The sequence below is a fragment of the Peromyscus leucopus genome, chromosome 19 (assembly GCF_004664715.2).
Source record: "Peromyscus leucopus breed LL Stock chromosome 19, UCI_PerLeu_2.1, whole genome shotgun sequence".
Classification (NCBI taxonomy): Eukaryota; Metazoa; Chordata; class Mammalia; order Rodentia; family Cricetidae; genus Peromyscus; species Peromyscus leucopus.
In genome coordinates, this window is record NC_051079.1 from 19,895,219 (window position 1) to 19,910,575 (window position 15,357).

At 40.6% G+C, this 15,357-nt stretch overlaps 1 protein-coding gene across 1 annotated transcript in view; it reads left to right on the plus strand.

Moving 5' to 3' along the window:
* Positions 1-534: 534 nt before the first annotated feature.
* Positions 535-15,357, plus strand: part of Pik3c3 (phosphatidylinositol 3-kinase catalytic subunit type 3) — a 96,031-nt gene continuing 81,208 nt past the window's right edge. Inside the window, exons 1-4 of the mRNA XM_028867100.2 lie at positions 535-701; positions 1,875-2,063; positions 6,894-7,037; positions 11,897-12,026. Of these exons, the coding sequence (XP_028722933.1) occupies positions 634-701; positions 1,875-2,063; positions 6,894-7,037; positions 11,897-12,026 (531 nt within the window). The 5' untranslated portion in view covers positions 535-633. The remainder of the gene's footprint in view (positions 702-1,874; positions 2,064-6,893; positions 7,038-11,896; positions 12,027-15,357) is intronic.

The following is a 15,357-nucleotide window of genomic DNA, read 5'->3' on the forward strand; positions in this document are numbered from 1 at the left end:
TCCAGATATTATTGGCAGCTTCTCTTCTAGCTGTAGAGTTTGGTCCTGAACTGCTAATTAGATTAGAATATACCCCATAGAAATCACTGAAGCACAAATATTGGAACTGTCGAAACAAAACCCAGATGTTTTTCGGTCTGTGTCTGGTCCTTTTTTCTCCTCTCCACTACACAGAAAGAACTTCTGCTGGAAACAACCAATTAATAATCAAATCTCTTTTTTAATGGAAACTGGAATTTAAACTAGACAAAATAGTTTTGTGCTTCTTCTCTATCTGGCTTGCATCAGGCGAATGCTACTACATTATTTTTGAGCCGAATTTCTCTTCTGACTCAACTGGAAAAAAAAAAAAAGTTTTGTCAAAGCAGGAAGACTGGCATGTAACCACACAAGCCATGCTTCCTGGTTTTTCCATTTGCCCTTAAGCAAGATGGCTGGCCCCACTTGCACATGCGTACAGCAGCCCGCCGAGGGGCTGTTCCGTCGCTTTTGATGGCGTTGCGGACGAGGATTGCTAGGTGACGAGCGGAGGGGCGGGACAGGAAGTTTCCGTGTTTTGAGGCACCGGCGGATCCTTGCTGGAGTCTTTGCTGTGTCTGGCTGGTTGTGTGGCTTCTGCGCGCCGAGCTGGCCATGGGGGAGGCGGAGAAATTCCACTACATCTACAGCTGTGACCTGGACATCAACGTGCAGCTGAAGATGTGAGAGCCACGGCGGGGAGGGAGCGAGGGAGGGAGGGAGGGCGGGGAGGGGCGGGCTGCTGCCCCGGGAGAGGGGGGCTCCTGCCCCGGGAGAGAGGGGCTGCTGCCCCGGGAGAGAGGGGGGGCTGGTCCTCGAAGGGAATCTGCAGTAACCCGCACAGAAGCCCCCAGAGGGGCACGGAGCAGTTGGCATTTTCGACTTTTGTGCGACCACTGCTCTCTGCTTTTACGCAGGAAGAAATCAAATCTTAGGGAACGAATTTCCCCGCCTAAGAAGGAGGAAGAAGATCTTTCCTTTTAGAGCAGGGCTGGAAGGTGGAACGGGGCATTTGACAGTCGGGACGATAGGCTAACTGAGCACATGGGTGCAGTTTTAACATGGTGCGGAATGATGGAGACATAGATCGAGACTTCGGGCAGTTTGACGTTTTAAAGGTAGAGACCTTGAGAGGGAGTCAGAAACAGAGTCTTTCAGTAAAACCTTGGGGCAGCTGGGATTAAGGGTGTGTGCCACCCCCCCCCCGGCTTATATTTATTTATTTTTATGTGCATTGGTGTTTTGCCTGTGTAAGTGTGTCCAGGCCCCTGGAACTGGAGTTACAGTTATGAGCCACCGTGTGGGTGCTAGGAATTGAACCTGGGTCCTCTGGAAGAACAGTCAGTGTTCTTAACCACTGAGCCATGTTTCCATCCCATGTATCTTTTCTGATGTTTCTAATCTATATCTATACATTGAATGTTTGCTTAAAAATTGGGCAAGTAAGTTGTCATTTTAAGTCAGCAAATGTTGTTTTATTTGTTTTTGAGACAGGGTTTCCTCTGTGTAGTCCTAGAACTCTGTAGACAAGGCTGGCCTTGAACTCAGAGATACACCCACCTCTGCCCCCCAAGTGCTGGAATCAGTAAAATTAACCTTAAGGCCTGGATCAAGAGTGGGTGACAGGGCTTAAAATGAAACCCGAAGAAGAGAAATCTTTTCATGAAGTTAGAATAAGCTTAGCAGTGTTAGGATTTTCAGAGTTCCTTATCATTTATAAAAGTGACATTACTTTTAGAAACAGGAAGTTATTATGAGATGGTTTATGGTTACTGGAACTGACGTAAACGTCTTATCTGTATATAATTCATGCATGCTTTAGAACTATCCATCTGAAACAGTGTTTGTGCTTTCAGAGGAAGCTTGGAAGGGAAGAGAGAAGAAAAGAGCTACAAAGCTGTCCTGGAAGACCCAATGCTAAAGTTCTCCGGGCTGTACCAAGAGACGTGCTCCGACCTCTATGTGACTTGTCAAGTTTTCGCTGAAGGGAAGCCTCTGGCCTTACCCGTCAGAACATCCTACAAGGCATTTAGTACGAGATGGAAGTAAGTTTTTTTCTTCATTGTGGTTATTTTCTTCATTTACCATGTGAAAGATTATAGACTTCTTCCATAGCCCTATTGATATTCTGAGTAGAGACAGTTTACCAGGGATCACCAGGAGTTTCTTAACTGTAGTTGACTGTTAAAAGTATGTACTACACAGGTAGAGATAGTTGTGTTAATGTGCTGGTGACTTTATGTTTGTATTTAATATGTAGATATTTTGCAGAGTAAGTATTTTACTCTTTTACAACATGAACCAGAACACAACCATATCTGGACTCTCTCTACTGTTCTGTGGCCTTTAACAGAAATACTTTATATAGTTTGAAATGGCCAACCTATTGTTTGGACTTTAGAAGTCAATCTTATATCATACGCTCAGGTAAGATTTATAAACTTTTTTTTTGTTTTCCAAATGAAACTTTCATTTTAGGTTTATAGTTTATTCATGTATTTGCATGGTATATTAGCAATACATTATTGGCGTGTAGGGCCAAAGTAAGATAACATGAAACTGTTTTTTTGGAATAGTATTGTGGCTCCTTAATCTAATGTCCTGATATTTCTTATCTGATAGACTTTATGGGGCGTTTCTAGTGTTTAGTCAGTTTTATTCCGCAGTCACATGGGATAACAGATGCATAGGTATTTGCTACGTTTTCTTTTTTCATGCACGTGTAAAGTGTTTCGCCTGTATGTATGTATTTATGCCGTGAAGGAGTGTTGAATTCCCTGGAACTGGAGTTAGAGATAATTGTGAGCTGCCACATGGGTACTGGGAATCAAACCCAGATCCTCTGTAAGAGCAGTGAGTATTCTTGACCACAGAGTTGTCTCTCCAGTTCCAAATGTGTGCCCATAAGGAATGATCTATGCTCACAGTGTCCTGGAAGACACACGTCATGGCCACATGCATAGTCACACAGCTCTGTTGGTATACTGGAGTCTGGGAAAGGCTTTCCGAGAGAGGAAGTGTGAGCATTACTGGTCTGACTCCATCCAAATCAACTGTTTCAGAAGTATAATTTCTCTAGTTTATGTATAAATATCCATATCTATATAGCACACACATTTAATACATTTTATTCTGGAAAATTTCAACTAAATAAAAATATAGAAAATAATATGGCCAGGCATGGTGATGCATGTCTTTAATCCCAGCACTCAGGAGGCTATAGCAGGTGGATCTCTGTGAATATGAGGTCAGCCTGGTTTACAAAGTTAGACCCTGACTCAAAAAACTAAAACAAAGCACAACAACAAAGACATTATAATAGTACCATCATTACATCTAAAACAATGGACCAGAGTTCCTCAGTTTAAAATGTATTTAGATGTAGAATGTCATTGTCTTTGGTGAATACCACCTTTTTCCCCATTTCTCTTGCTATGGAAAACTTTTATTTTCCGTTCTCCAGTGTACCCAAAAGAACTTAGAACAAAGACAACTTTGCCTTCTCTCATTTGCTAGCACATTCATTCATTGTTTTTGCTATTATATGTTTACAAGGCTGTAAAATTACAAAAAAGAAAAGAAAAAATCCTTAAAACATTCATCACTAAAAGATCTAAGACAACTGTAGAAAATAGATTGAGGAAATATTTAGGGTATGTAACAAGAGAGTAGGCATTTTAAAAAAATTGACTGAAATAGAGAGAAAACAGATTTTTTTGCAGTCTGCTGTTGGTATTTGAAAGGTGAATTTATTGCCAAACTCACCAAAATAAAAATGATGAATAAACATCTTCCACTTCCATTGTCCTATATAAGTAGTTCCCTACCAGAAGTGGTCTATAAACTGGGAGAAAAAGTTATTTTGTAAGTAGTAAGAACCTCTTACTACTTGAATTGCTACATTTCCTTGGTTTAGTTAATATTTTTCGGGGCATAATAAGATTCTGCATTACCTAAATGTCTGATTGACTTGTGTGAGTTCTAATAATAAGGAATTCATCCAGAATGTGTCCAAGCCTATCTATCTCAATGCATCCTCCCATGTCACGTCCTACAGTAAGCTCTCCTAAAGGAGGACGACATGGCCCAGTGAGTAAAGGCACGTCCATCAACCCTGACAACCTGAGTTTGTCCCTGGAGTCTACATTTTGGAAAGAGAGAACTTTCTCTTGAAAGTTGTTCTCTGACCTTAATCACAGTTAATGCTGATCTTCAAGGTTTCATTTTTAGTTTTCTGTAATTCAAATTAAGAGATTTGTTATTGTTACTGTTATTGGGATTGTTCTTTAGGCAGGTTTCTTTCTTCCATTCTTTCTTCCCTTTCTCCTCTCCCCCGCTTCCCTACACAAAACTGACTTGAACTCACAACTTTTTGCATGCTAGGTAGGTACTCCAACACTGAGGTACAACCCCAGCTCCTTAAAGTTTTTAAAATTATTTCGATTCTATCCTGTTCTCTAAAACATATGAAACAGAGACAAAGAAAGAAAGAGAGGGAGAGCAAGCGAGAGGTGGGAGGAGAGAATAACAGGTTGGTATTAATTTAACAATTTCTATTTCAAAGTGTATTCATCTCTGGAGACTAGTCCAGTGGGGTCATGATGGGATTATTGCAATATCCAGATTAAGGTTTTGTAATCTGGACAAGGATTATTAGGGATTGGACTAGTGCTAATGGATGGGGAATAACAGTGATGTTGAGAACACACAGCCTTGTGATGTTTGCATAGATCCTTTCATAGGATTTGCAACCTCTAGATTAGCTCTTACATGTGTTAGCCAAAAGGCCACTTTCCTCTACAACTCGAGCTGCAAAAACCCAGCCTGTAAAACATTGAATCGCAGTTACTTTGATTTAAAGAGATCTTGGGGCCAGGAGTTTGATAGAGGAAGATTTGAGGGAAGGACCACTTGATCAAGGTACTGTCTCCCAGAATTTAAAGGGTAGACAGAGAGATGAGAGATCCCACAGATGAGTTTGGATATTGACACTAGTTTTTCTCTTTAGCTTTACCTCGTGGTAATTGTTTCCATGTCAGTCAGCTGCTGTGGTTTCTTCATCCACAGTCGATAACACTGTTCAGTACTTCGTTTTAAGTCTGCTCTGCCATGTGAGTAGTAATTAACTGAGTTGCTTATACTCATCTGTAGAGATAATGATGCTCTTAGATGTGCAATTTGGTTTTTTTTAAAGAACTTTATATAAAAAAGATTTGGTGATGTTTTGCTTCTAATCAGAATTGATGGATATCTCTAATTTTCTTGGAATTTCAAAATTTATGGTTGGCCATAAGTACTTTTGTTGAGTCTTTGAAACTTTTGTTGTGTCTCACTGATGATACATGTGTGTTTGATCTAAGATAAGCTGCTTTCAGGGTAATTGTGAGTGAATAGAGTTCTGTCTGCTTTCTGGTTATTCATGTTATTTGGGATTCTTTTGGGATTTTTAAAAGCCATCTGCTTACGGTAGTGGCAATTATCAAATGAATCCATTTTGAATGCTGAAGAATATTTACAAAGATGAGTATAGAGTAAGAAATTGCTGGTTCTTTCTGTATTATTAACAAACACACATTAACAAGTTAGCATTTGCAGGCATTCTTAGGAAGCATAGAATGCTAATAGCTAAGTGTCAGTCAAATAAATCAAGGTGCAGTGATCAAAATATAGTGTGAAAATCTTTAATAAGAAAGAACTTAATGATATAGAACATATGTGCAAGTTGGTAATGTCCACATGTTATAAAAGCAAGTCAGCTTTGGCTTGGTGAGGTTTTGGTTATTTTGGGTTATCTTATTACCCTCAGGAATGCTTTAACATACCATGACTGATTATTTTATAGTTGCAGTATGATTTGGTTGTTTTCATAATATAAAATTGTGTTCTAGAGAATTATTAAAGAAAATGACAGCTTGGTTTAAAAATTTTAACATATTGAGACACGTTTCCAGATTTGATTATTTATCTTTATTTTTCTGCTGTTCTATTTCCATACATCTTAGTGCTGTAACTTTTTCTTTTTTTCTGTTTTTTTTTTGGCGGGTGGCGGGGGAGATGGGTGTAGCTGAATTTCTATGCGGTCTTATTAAATAGAGAACATGGAGCCAAATATAGGAATGAAAGCCTTAGAGATCAGGGAAATAGTGAAAGCCACCAACCACCTTACCTCAACAGCTCTGTTGCTTCCAAAATGCGAGCTATTTCCTGTCTAACCTGTGCCTTTATTGCTTTGCTGTTCTGCCCTCTCATTGGCTCTTAGCCCAGCTACCTCACTTCCTTGTCATTGCCTGTCTGTACAGACCTCCAGGTCTCTGTAGTTGGTATTGGGATTAAAGACGTGTGTCACCAAGCTTGGCTGTTCCCTAGTGTGTCCTTGAACACACAGAGATCCTGCTTGTCAAGTAATCGGATTAAGGGCGTGTGCTGCCACTGCCTGACTTTTGTGTTAATGGCTTGCTATTTCCTCCGATATCCAGGCAAACTTTATTTATTAACATACAGATAAAATATCACCACAGATGGCTATCAGTTTGTAGCTTGGGCTGGACTCAACCTTACAAATCTCTCTAGGCTGGTCTTGAACTAACAATAATAATCCTTCTCCCTCATGCTGAATTCTGGGATTATAGGCATATGTCCCACAGCTCAGCTTGAGTGTCCTGATTAAATGTCTTGATATAACAGTGCTATTTTTCAGGAGCTATATTCAAAATTTATGTGCTTATATTTGAACAAGCAGAAGTGAGGGGATTTCCACATTATTTTTTAGCATACAAACCTAATCTTTTTGGAGTCTTCTCATCTGGCTGAACCATCTTTTATTGGTTAATTGGAAATAAAGATACATATTTATTCTGTTGACTTTGTTTCCATAGTTGGAATGAATGGCTAAAACTCCCTGTGAAATACCCTGACCTGCCCAGGAATGCCCAAGTAGCCTTGACGATATGGGATGTGTATGGACCAGGAAAGGCTGTGCCGGTAGGAGGAACAACTGTGTCGCTCTTTGGAAAATATGGGTAAGCATTGTGCCCGCTAGTCCACGGAGGGCTGTTTCTTGTTCTTTCCTAGAGAAGTTTGATTGCTTATGCAGTCTGGTTTTCTCTGTGAAAACCAGTTAAGTGCACAGGCCTTATACATTTCTGAGATTGGATCTGAAATGGATTTCCTACAGGATATGCTGCATTAGTTACTCTTCTCACCACTAAATCAGTGACAAAATTCCCGACAAAGGCCACTTAAGGGTTGACAAGTTTGAGGGTCCAGTCCATCATGGTGGGGAAGGCATGGCTACAGGAGTGTGAAGCAGAGGGTCCCATGCAGTCAGAAACACAGAGAGATGGAAGCTGATGATCAGTTTCCTCTGCTCGTGTAGTCTGGGGTACCAGCTTGTAGAATATTGCTGCCTACATTAGGGTGGGTCACCCGAGTTAACCCAGTCTAGACACTGCCTCACAGACATGCCCCAAAATTTGTCTCGGAGGAGGTTCTGCATCCTACAGATTTTATAAGCAGAAGTAGCCATCACAGCAGCTAAAGGAACCAAGAAACACAATTTGTATTACTCTACTGTTAAGTGAATGCTACTGTCACTACTATTGGAATGGAGTCATTGTGAGTGAGAACTCAGAGTTCAGATCTGGAAACTGAAAGATGTAGTGCCTTTCAGTGGAAAGTCCTAGTGACTTTAACTGTCTGGCTGTTACCAGATGCTTTGATTTTTGTTAATATTTTGTTAAAAATATTAACTTACACATAATAAATATAACTGAGAATTATCTTAATAGGTTTCTTGAGTATTTTCTATAAATTGCTTTAATGATATCTTTTGTCCATTTAAAAAAAATACAGTTATTCACACAAGAAGTGCCTTTTTTGATGTTGAGACAGGATTTGACTGTATAGCCCTGGCTGGCCTAGAACTCACTCTATAAATTAATCTGGACTTGAAGTCACAAAGATCTGCCTGCCTCTGCCTCCTGAATTCTAGGATTTAAAGGCATGAACCACTGTGCCAAGCTAAAAGTACCTTCTTTCTAATTGTTATTTTCTTAGTGATGTGTGAGGAGTCTAAGAAAATGGAGGAAATTGGCCATTTGTGTTCTGTGTTAACAGTTACTTTAAAAACACTAATATTTCTTTTGGTTTGTTCTCTGAGATATATATTTACTAGATTGAATTTATGGAAGCCTTTTTTCCATTACACTTTTATTCCTTTATATTTAAAAATGTAATTGATCTAAACTTTTCTGAACAGGGTGATGCATTATGAATTGACTTTAACAACAGAAGCCCAAATCTGTATACATTTGTCTCAGTTCTTTTACATAAGCTATCTATGACGATGTTAAAAACCCTGTCATTATATCTGAATCTAAGAAAAGCAGTAGTAGAGTATGTGAGGGAGGTTGGTCGTAGAGGTGGTCGCCCAGCTTTAGATGCTCTTTCTTCAGTATCTGGTCTCCTGGGGCAAGTTAGTGAATAGCCTTATGCCTCAGTTTCTTCACCTATAAAATGAAATATGTCCACTTCATCGTTTAAGGTGATTATCTAAATAACATTTAATGAGCCTAGCAAATATTTTATTTTTAAGTGTTTTATTTATCAATAGTACATGTGTTGATTAGTTGACTAATGGTTGATGTGGGAGGGCCCAGCTCATTGTTGGTCGTGCCAGCCCAGGGCAGGCGGGCCTGAGTTGTACAAGAAAGCAGACTGAGCAAGTCAGGAGGAGCAAGCAGGTAAGCAGCACCCCTCCATGGCTTCTGCTGGGTGGAGAGGCTTAATTGGGTGTGGGACGGGCCTGGAGGTTATGGGCAGGTTAGGAGGGTTCTTACAGAAGCCTAGAGATGGCTAGAGAATGCAGGGACACTGGATGTTTGGCCTGGGATAGGTCTGGGGCCTAGGGAGGATACATGGAAGAGAGGATTTGTAGCAGGAATCTTAAAAGTTCTTAATAATAAAATCAAACCTGAGGCCAGTTATTGGGGTGAATACTGGAAGGTCAGAGAGACAGAACAAGCCATAGCTATCTCACCTTGCCAGTTCCTCAGCTGGTCCTGTTTCCTCAGACTGGAAGCTTCTGTGTCCTCATCCCAATGGCTCTCAGCTGAACTGCTGCTGGAAAGCCTGAAGCTTAACCAGCCACATGCTTAGCCAGCCAAATGCTTAACCAGCCAAATGCTTCTAGTTTCTGGTCCTCACGCCTTATATATCTTTTTGCTTTCTACCACCACTCCCTGGGATTAAAGGCTGGCTTTCTGGGATTAAAGGCGTGTGTCACCATGCTTGACTATTTCCAATGTGGCCTTGAACTCACAGAGATCCAGAGGGATTTCTATCTCTGGAATGCTAGGATTAAAGGTGTGAGTGCCACCATCTTCTAGCCTTTGTATCTAGTGGCTGTCTGTTCTCTGACCCCAGATAAATTTATTAGAGTACACAATATTTTGGGGAACACAATACCACCACAAGGATTAGGCGGACTCACAGGCCTAGACCAGGTAAAGCATGTCTGCGATTCTTTTATTGAGTGAAATTTCTTTTGCCTCCCATCCAAAGGGAGTGGAAAATGTGCCTGAAAGACAAATTAAATCACAAGGTTCTCCATAAAGTTAGTAGTAATAATTAGGAGTTCAATTTGTTTTCTTGACATGAGCTAGGATTCTAAATTTTAGAGATCTGTTCATGCTATTTATCCATGCCCTGTGCCACCACAGTTGTGGGATTTTGGGGCAACAGTGCTTCAGGCCATGGTTTTCTCAGATGTTTCCTTAGCAATAAAATATCATCAGTGGCCTCTTCTGAAGGACCCTGGCACACACTTAGTAAAGTAGCCTGTAAAAGTGGCCCTTAAAGCTTTTAGTGGAAGGTGGCACACGGACGACCAACTTGTGCTCTTTGCCAACATCTGTTTGGTATTGTGAGTCGGTAAGGGGGAACATTTTAGCCAGTGCTAATAAATAATTTAAAGACTGATCTTTTACTATAGTTCTGCTAAAGCAAACCGTCTTTAACTTGAACATCTAGCTTCAGAGATTTCTAAGTAGCTTAAGAGCAGATTGGTTATTACTTAGATTAGTAGACGCACAGGCAAACTGCAAATGCTGTGCAGGTGTGTGTGAATTTTGAAGTCATGGTGTGGCTGCTACGGTGGCATGGCCCTGCCAGCTAGAGCCGCCTTGGCAGCTGGTCCTGAGCCTCTGATGGAGCTGAAGAAGGACCTGCTGTGCCGTTGCCCTGTCTCGTCTGTTTGGCTTAATTTCCCAAGGGGACACAAGGCCGCGCACGTCTTCTGCCTCCCCACCTGGGAGCTGTGTAATTTTAGGCAAGTTTCCATTAGTGTCCAAAGCAAGTGGTGTGATCACGTCATCATCACCAGTACTCAGCATACCCCTCCCCAGCACCCCATTTTAAACTCTTTTCTAGATCTATCCCAAGGTGCCTAAATCATTTATTAGACTGTCTTCCTGCCAGATGTGGCTTTTTGTCTTTAGTTAATTCTGCCGGAGTATCCACTGAGGAGTGGAGCGGCAGAGAGAAGGAGGGATGCCGTGTGCTGTTTCTGAAGGTGCATGTGAGGGCCTCACTTTCAGGAGGCTCAGTTACATCACTGCAGCCAGTTCCTCAGAGCCTGCCTTAAGGTTGTTCTGCCTTTTGTTTCGTTTGAGACAAGGTCTCATTCAATGCCTGTGTTAACCTAGAACCTGTGATCCTCCTGCCTCCATCTGATCTGTTTGATATTAAAAGAGAAAGAAATTTAACCTTATAAGAGGCTGTGTTTATGTGTTTTTGTAATAACTTAAGAAAATCTTCAATATACTGTTTTTTTTTTTGTTTTTTTTTTTTTAGTTTTTTTTAGTTTTTCGAGACAGGGTTTCTCTGTGTAGCTTTGTGCCTTTCCTGGAACTAACTCTGTAGACCAGGCTGGCCTCGAACTCACAAAGATCTGCCTGGCTCTGCCTCCCGAGTGCTGGGATTAAAGGCGTGCACCGCCACCACCCGGCTATACTATTTTTATTAATGAGAAAACTGGTATATACTAAGGAGTCAACATTATTTATTCATGGTCACAGCCATACATTCCATAGATGGTACAGGTGTTAACCAAACCCAGGCAGGCTTACAGAAATATTATGTACCTTAGCAGTTTTCATTTCCATCCTGTAAATGTGATAGTGTTCTCTTGGCTAGAAATTTCATATCTGCTCCTCTAAGATGTCTGCTGAAGTGAGTGCTGTCCTCCAAGCATGGCTGACACTTGATTGGCCTTGTTGACTTGCCACTCTTCGGAGAAGGAGGGTGTAGGGAGAGTCACTGGACCTGTACCTGGGATTCACACTGTTACCTCATGCATCTTCCAGCCATTTGTATGCATTTCTGCCCCGACTAAGTGCACCTGCATTGTATCAGGAGGTGTTAGTTTATGTAGACCGTGGAAGGCTAACTGAAGTGAGGCTGCATTGGCGTGACCATGGGCAAGTATGTTCTGGAATGAGACTGGCCCATGTCTGCCTTGTGGTCACTTATGTTCCTGTAAGTAATTAATTGCTCACTTATGCTCTGGAGTTTACCTTGGTTTGCCACTGAACCAGATAAGAAAGAGGTACACATTTGCTTAAGCCTGCCCAGGAATGAGTTCCCTCAACACTGATAACATATGCATTGGGTTTAGATCATTTAGATAATTTTAGATAGACTACTCTCATTTTCTGATTATCTGAGGGAGAAAGAGTGGCCTGAGGAGAGATTTGTGGATTTTAGCAGCTCAGCTCAGTGCTGCACAAACCATGGGGGACTCGGAGCCTGGCAAGCTTGACACATTTCTTTATGATGAGCTGCCTAAGTTACTTCTTACTCTGAACTTTTGTCCTTATAGCATGTTTCGCCAAGGAATGCATGACTTGAAAGTCTGGCCTAACGTGGAGGCAGATGGCTCCGAACCCACAAGAACTCCTGGCAGAACAAGCAGCACACTCTCAGAAGATCAGATGAGCCGCCTTGCCAAGGTACACAGGCTTCTGAGACAGAGAGAACTCTGACTGGTGCGAATCAGTGGACCTTGACATTGGGAATCCTGTCAGTTGTCTTTTCGGTTTAAATTAAACTGTAGTGACAGTTTTGAGATACGATTCATGTACCTTCACTCTTGAAAGGTGTATGGTCCATATCCTTGTATTCATCCTAGATGTCTGACTTCAGGACATTTTCACCTCTAAAAGCTCCATGTACTTGATAGTCACTTCTCATTCCATCCCCCCTCGCTTCCTGATGGCTGCTGGTCCACTTTCTGTCTGTGGACTTCTGCACCTTTTGTCTAGACTTGCATCAGATTTGGAAGTGTAGGTCTCTAGTATTTTCATTATCATGTCTGTTTCCTATATTGTTCTTTTAGGTGAGAAGTGTAGCATAACTCCCTAATATGTATGCTTTCTAGTATAGTCTTTCAGCTTCCTTTCTCTCTTTCTAAATGAATAAAACTGAAGATGTATTTCAGCTGCTCATTTCCAGCTCTTGCCTGTCTTCTTCCTGGGTGTGTAGGACAGTTCACAAGCTTCTCTTATGTCTGCCCTTTCATTAAGAATTTATCAGCAGTGAACTTGGATTTGGCTACTTTCCATGACTTACTTATACATAGACATTTTATTAGAATCATCTCATATATACTCCGTGGGTTACTAAAATCTGAAAGATTTGGTTTTTAAGTGTTTCAAGGCTTGCGACCAAAGGATATTGGGACTGTGAAATGAAGACCAACCATTAAATAGCCCATGAAAAGATGGTGTTAGGTAATTATTAAACAAAGATTGTCAACTCCAAGCTGGAATAATGTTTTTACTCCAATTTGTTGCTTAACTATGGAAGTTAAATTCTAGCTACAATATGAGTAATTAGCATTTGAAAGCCCACTTTATAAGTTTGACTTTTTAAAAAGTCATAGTAATTTTAATGGAATAAATCTCTCTAATGATTTAGACTGTTTTATAAACCTGCCTAGTTTTTCTGTGAGGAAAAATGGCTATGAGAAAGAAGTTATACTGTATAGTGCTCAGCTTAGGTCTTATTTTTTTATAATTTGGATATCCTAGAGTTTTAATAGGGAACAGAAAAAATGTATATTAAAATATGCAACTCCCTACATCTTTCCATCTGTAAACTTTTATAATTAGTGCTATTTTCTGTTTCAATGGATTTGTGAGCATAGTAAGAGACCAGACTTGAGGGCTGTCTGTTAACTTGCAAAGTCTGGACCAGCCTCTTGGTAGTGATGGACCAGTGTGTACACTGTTCCCTTCAACTCTATTTTTCAACTTGTCATACTGTAAGAATTTTATGATGGGATGCATATCCTCCTGGGGCTTTGGATGTGACCACTGGTCTCTGGCGTTTGATTTATACTGAGTCTGTGTCTTTGGACTTGAAAGGTTAGTGCAGAAGCATGCTTTCTCACTGTCTCCTTCTCATTTTAGCAGCTCTGCGTGATGCCTTCGCAGTGTGCTTTCCTTTCTGTCAGTTTGATTAAGAGGAGGCAAAGAGAAAGTAACAAGGAGATGACAAATGTTTCGTGGTCTGTGTGGAGATAGTCGGGAGTGTGGGGAACTGCGCACTCCAGCAGTGAAGAGGGGAGCCAGGGAACTTCACAGAGCTCCATCTGGTCACTGTGGGGTGGGGTCTGACCGCAGGCTTATTGCAGCAGGAGCCAGAGGACAAAAGGTGGACGGGATACACAGAAACAGGACAAACAAATACTACACTTATCCTGCTGCCTAGATTGGGTTGCAGATTATGGGGAAAGTACTCATTTTCTTAAATGCTGTCTATACTTAACTGTAGTACCGCACTGCATATGCTGTTCACATCATTAACATGGCAGTTTATAAAAACTGAATGGAAGGCATTCTGCCTTTAATCAAGCTATTCAATTATAATCTAAGTCATTAAGAGAAAACACAATAGAAAAATGATAGTTGAAAGTATGAACTGTCTAAGAAAGTAAAGACCCAGTGAAGTACAGATGTTTCTTAAAAAAAAACACACACACATTTTTAAGGAAAGCATAGACATAGAGAAGAACCAATTGAAAGTCCTTTTAGGGAGTTAGTCCTCACTGAGAAACAATTGAGACTTGACAGCATACAGTAATGAACACACTACAGAAACTGTCTTTGCCTTGAAGTAGGAACACCCCTGTTCACATATTTGGGCTTTAGTCATGGACTTTAGTCATGATGAACAAGCACAACTTCTGTTTTTTAAATGCTTGTCTTATAGAGAAAGAGAATTATTGACTGATTAGAGTTCACAGAGAAACTCATTACTGTACAAATGGGAAAAATATGCTCCTGGCCATAACACTGGGTTGGGTGAAAGTCTCGTGTTGTCTCATTTATCCCTCTAGATGTTTTTAAAGTGACAATAATTAGAGAATTAGAATTCTGATAATTACTGTTGTGATTTGAATGAGAATAGCCCCCATAGTCTCATATATTTGAACACGTGGTCCCCAGGTGATGGGACTGTTTGAGAAGGAGTAGGAAGTGTGGCCTTGTTGGAGGAGATGTGTCCCTGGGGGCAGGCAGGTTTAGAGATTTCAAAAGCCCACACCATTCCCAGCTAGCTCTCTCTGACTCCTACTTGCAGACCAAATTATAAGCTCTCGGGTGTTCTGCGGCCACGGTTTTGCTCCACCATTGTGGACTCTAACTCTCTGAAACTGTAAGCCCCTAATTAAGTGCTTTCTTGTATAAATTGCCTTGTTCATTTTGTTTTAGGATGGCATAGAAAAGTAACTGGGACATCTGATGAAATTACTCAAGGTTATCAGGCTTGTTCAATGGTACCAGTGACATTACTTAAAATATCAGACAGAATAATGTTTGCTCTGGGTAACACACCTTTTATAAACAGCTTGTTTGGTTCGATTACATCTCGCCATTGTTTTGTGTTACAGCCAGGGTTTGGGAATCCCTTGTCAATTGTTTCCTGATTTTGCTGAGTGGCATCTTCTCGATTATTCACTTGGCTTACTCACAGTTCTCCAGTGCTATCAAAGCCTTTAACTGGGCTTAAAACAAGTGGCACTGAGTAGACTCTGTTTTAATGCCAGTGTGATATTGATCTCTAAAACATTATTGATTGATGTTCTGAAAAATCTATTCTCTATTTTTACAGCTATAGTTTCTGCCTGAGGAAAAGAAAGTAACATGCTTTTAAAACTAGATTAATCTCCAAGAAGATTAAATGAAACTTTTATATGGCAAATACTAGTCTTCCTGATTAATGAGACTTATGAGTAATGTTTAAAAGTAAAATTGAAGAATTGTGGACAAGATTTTATTA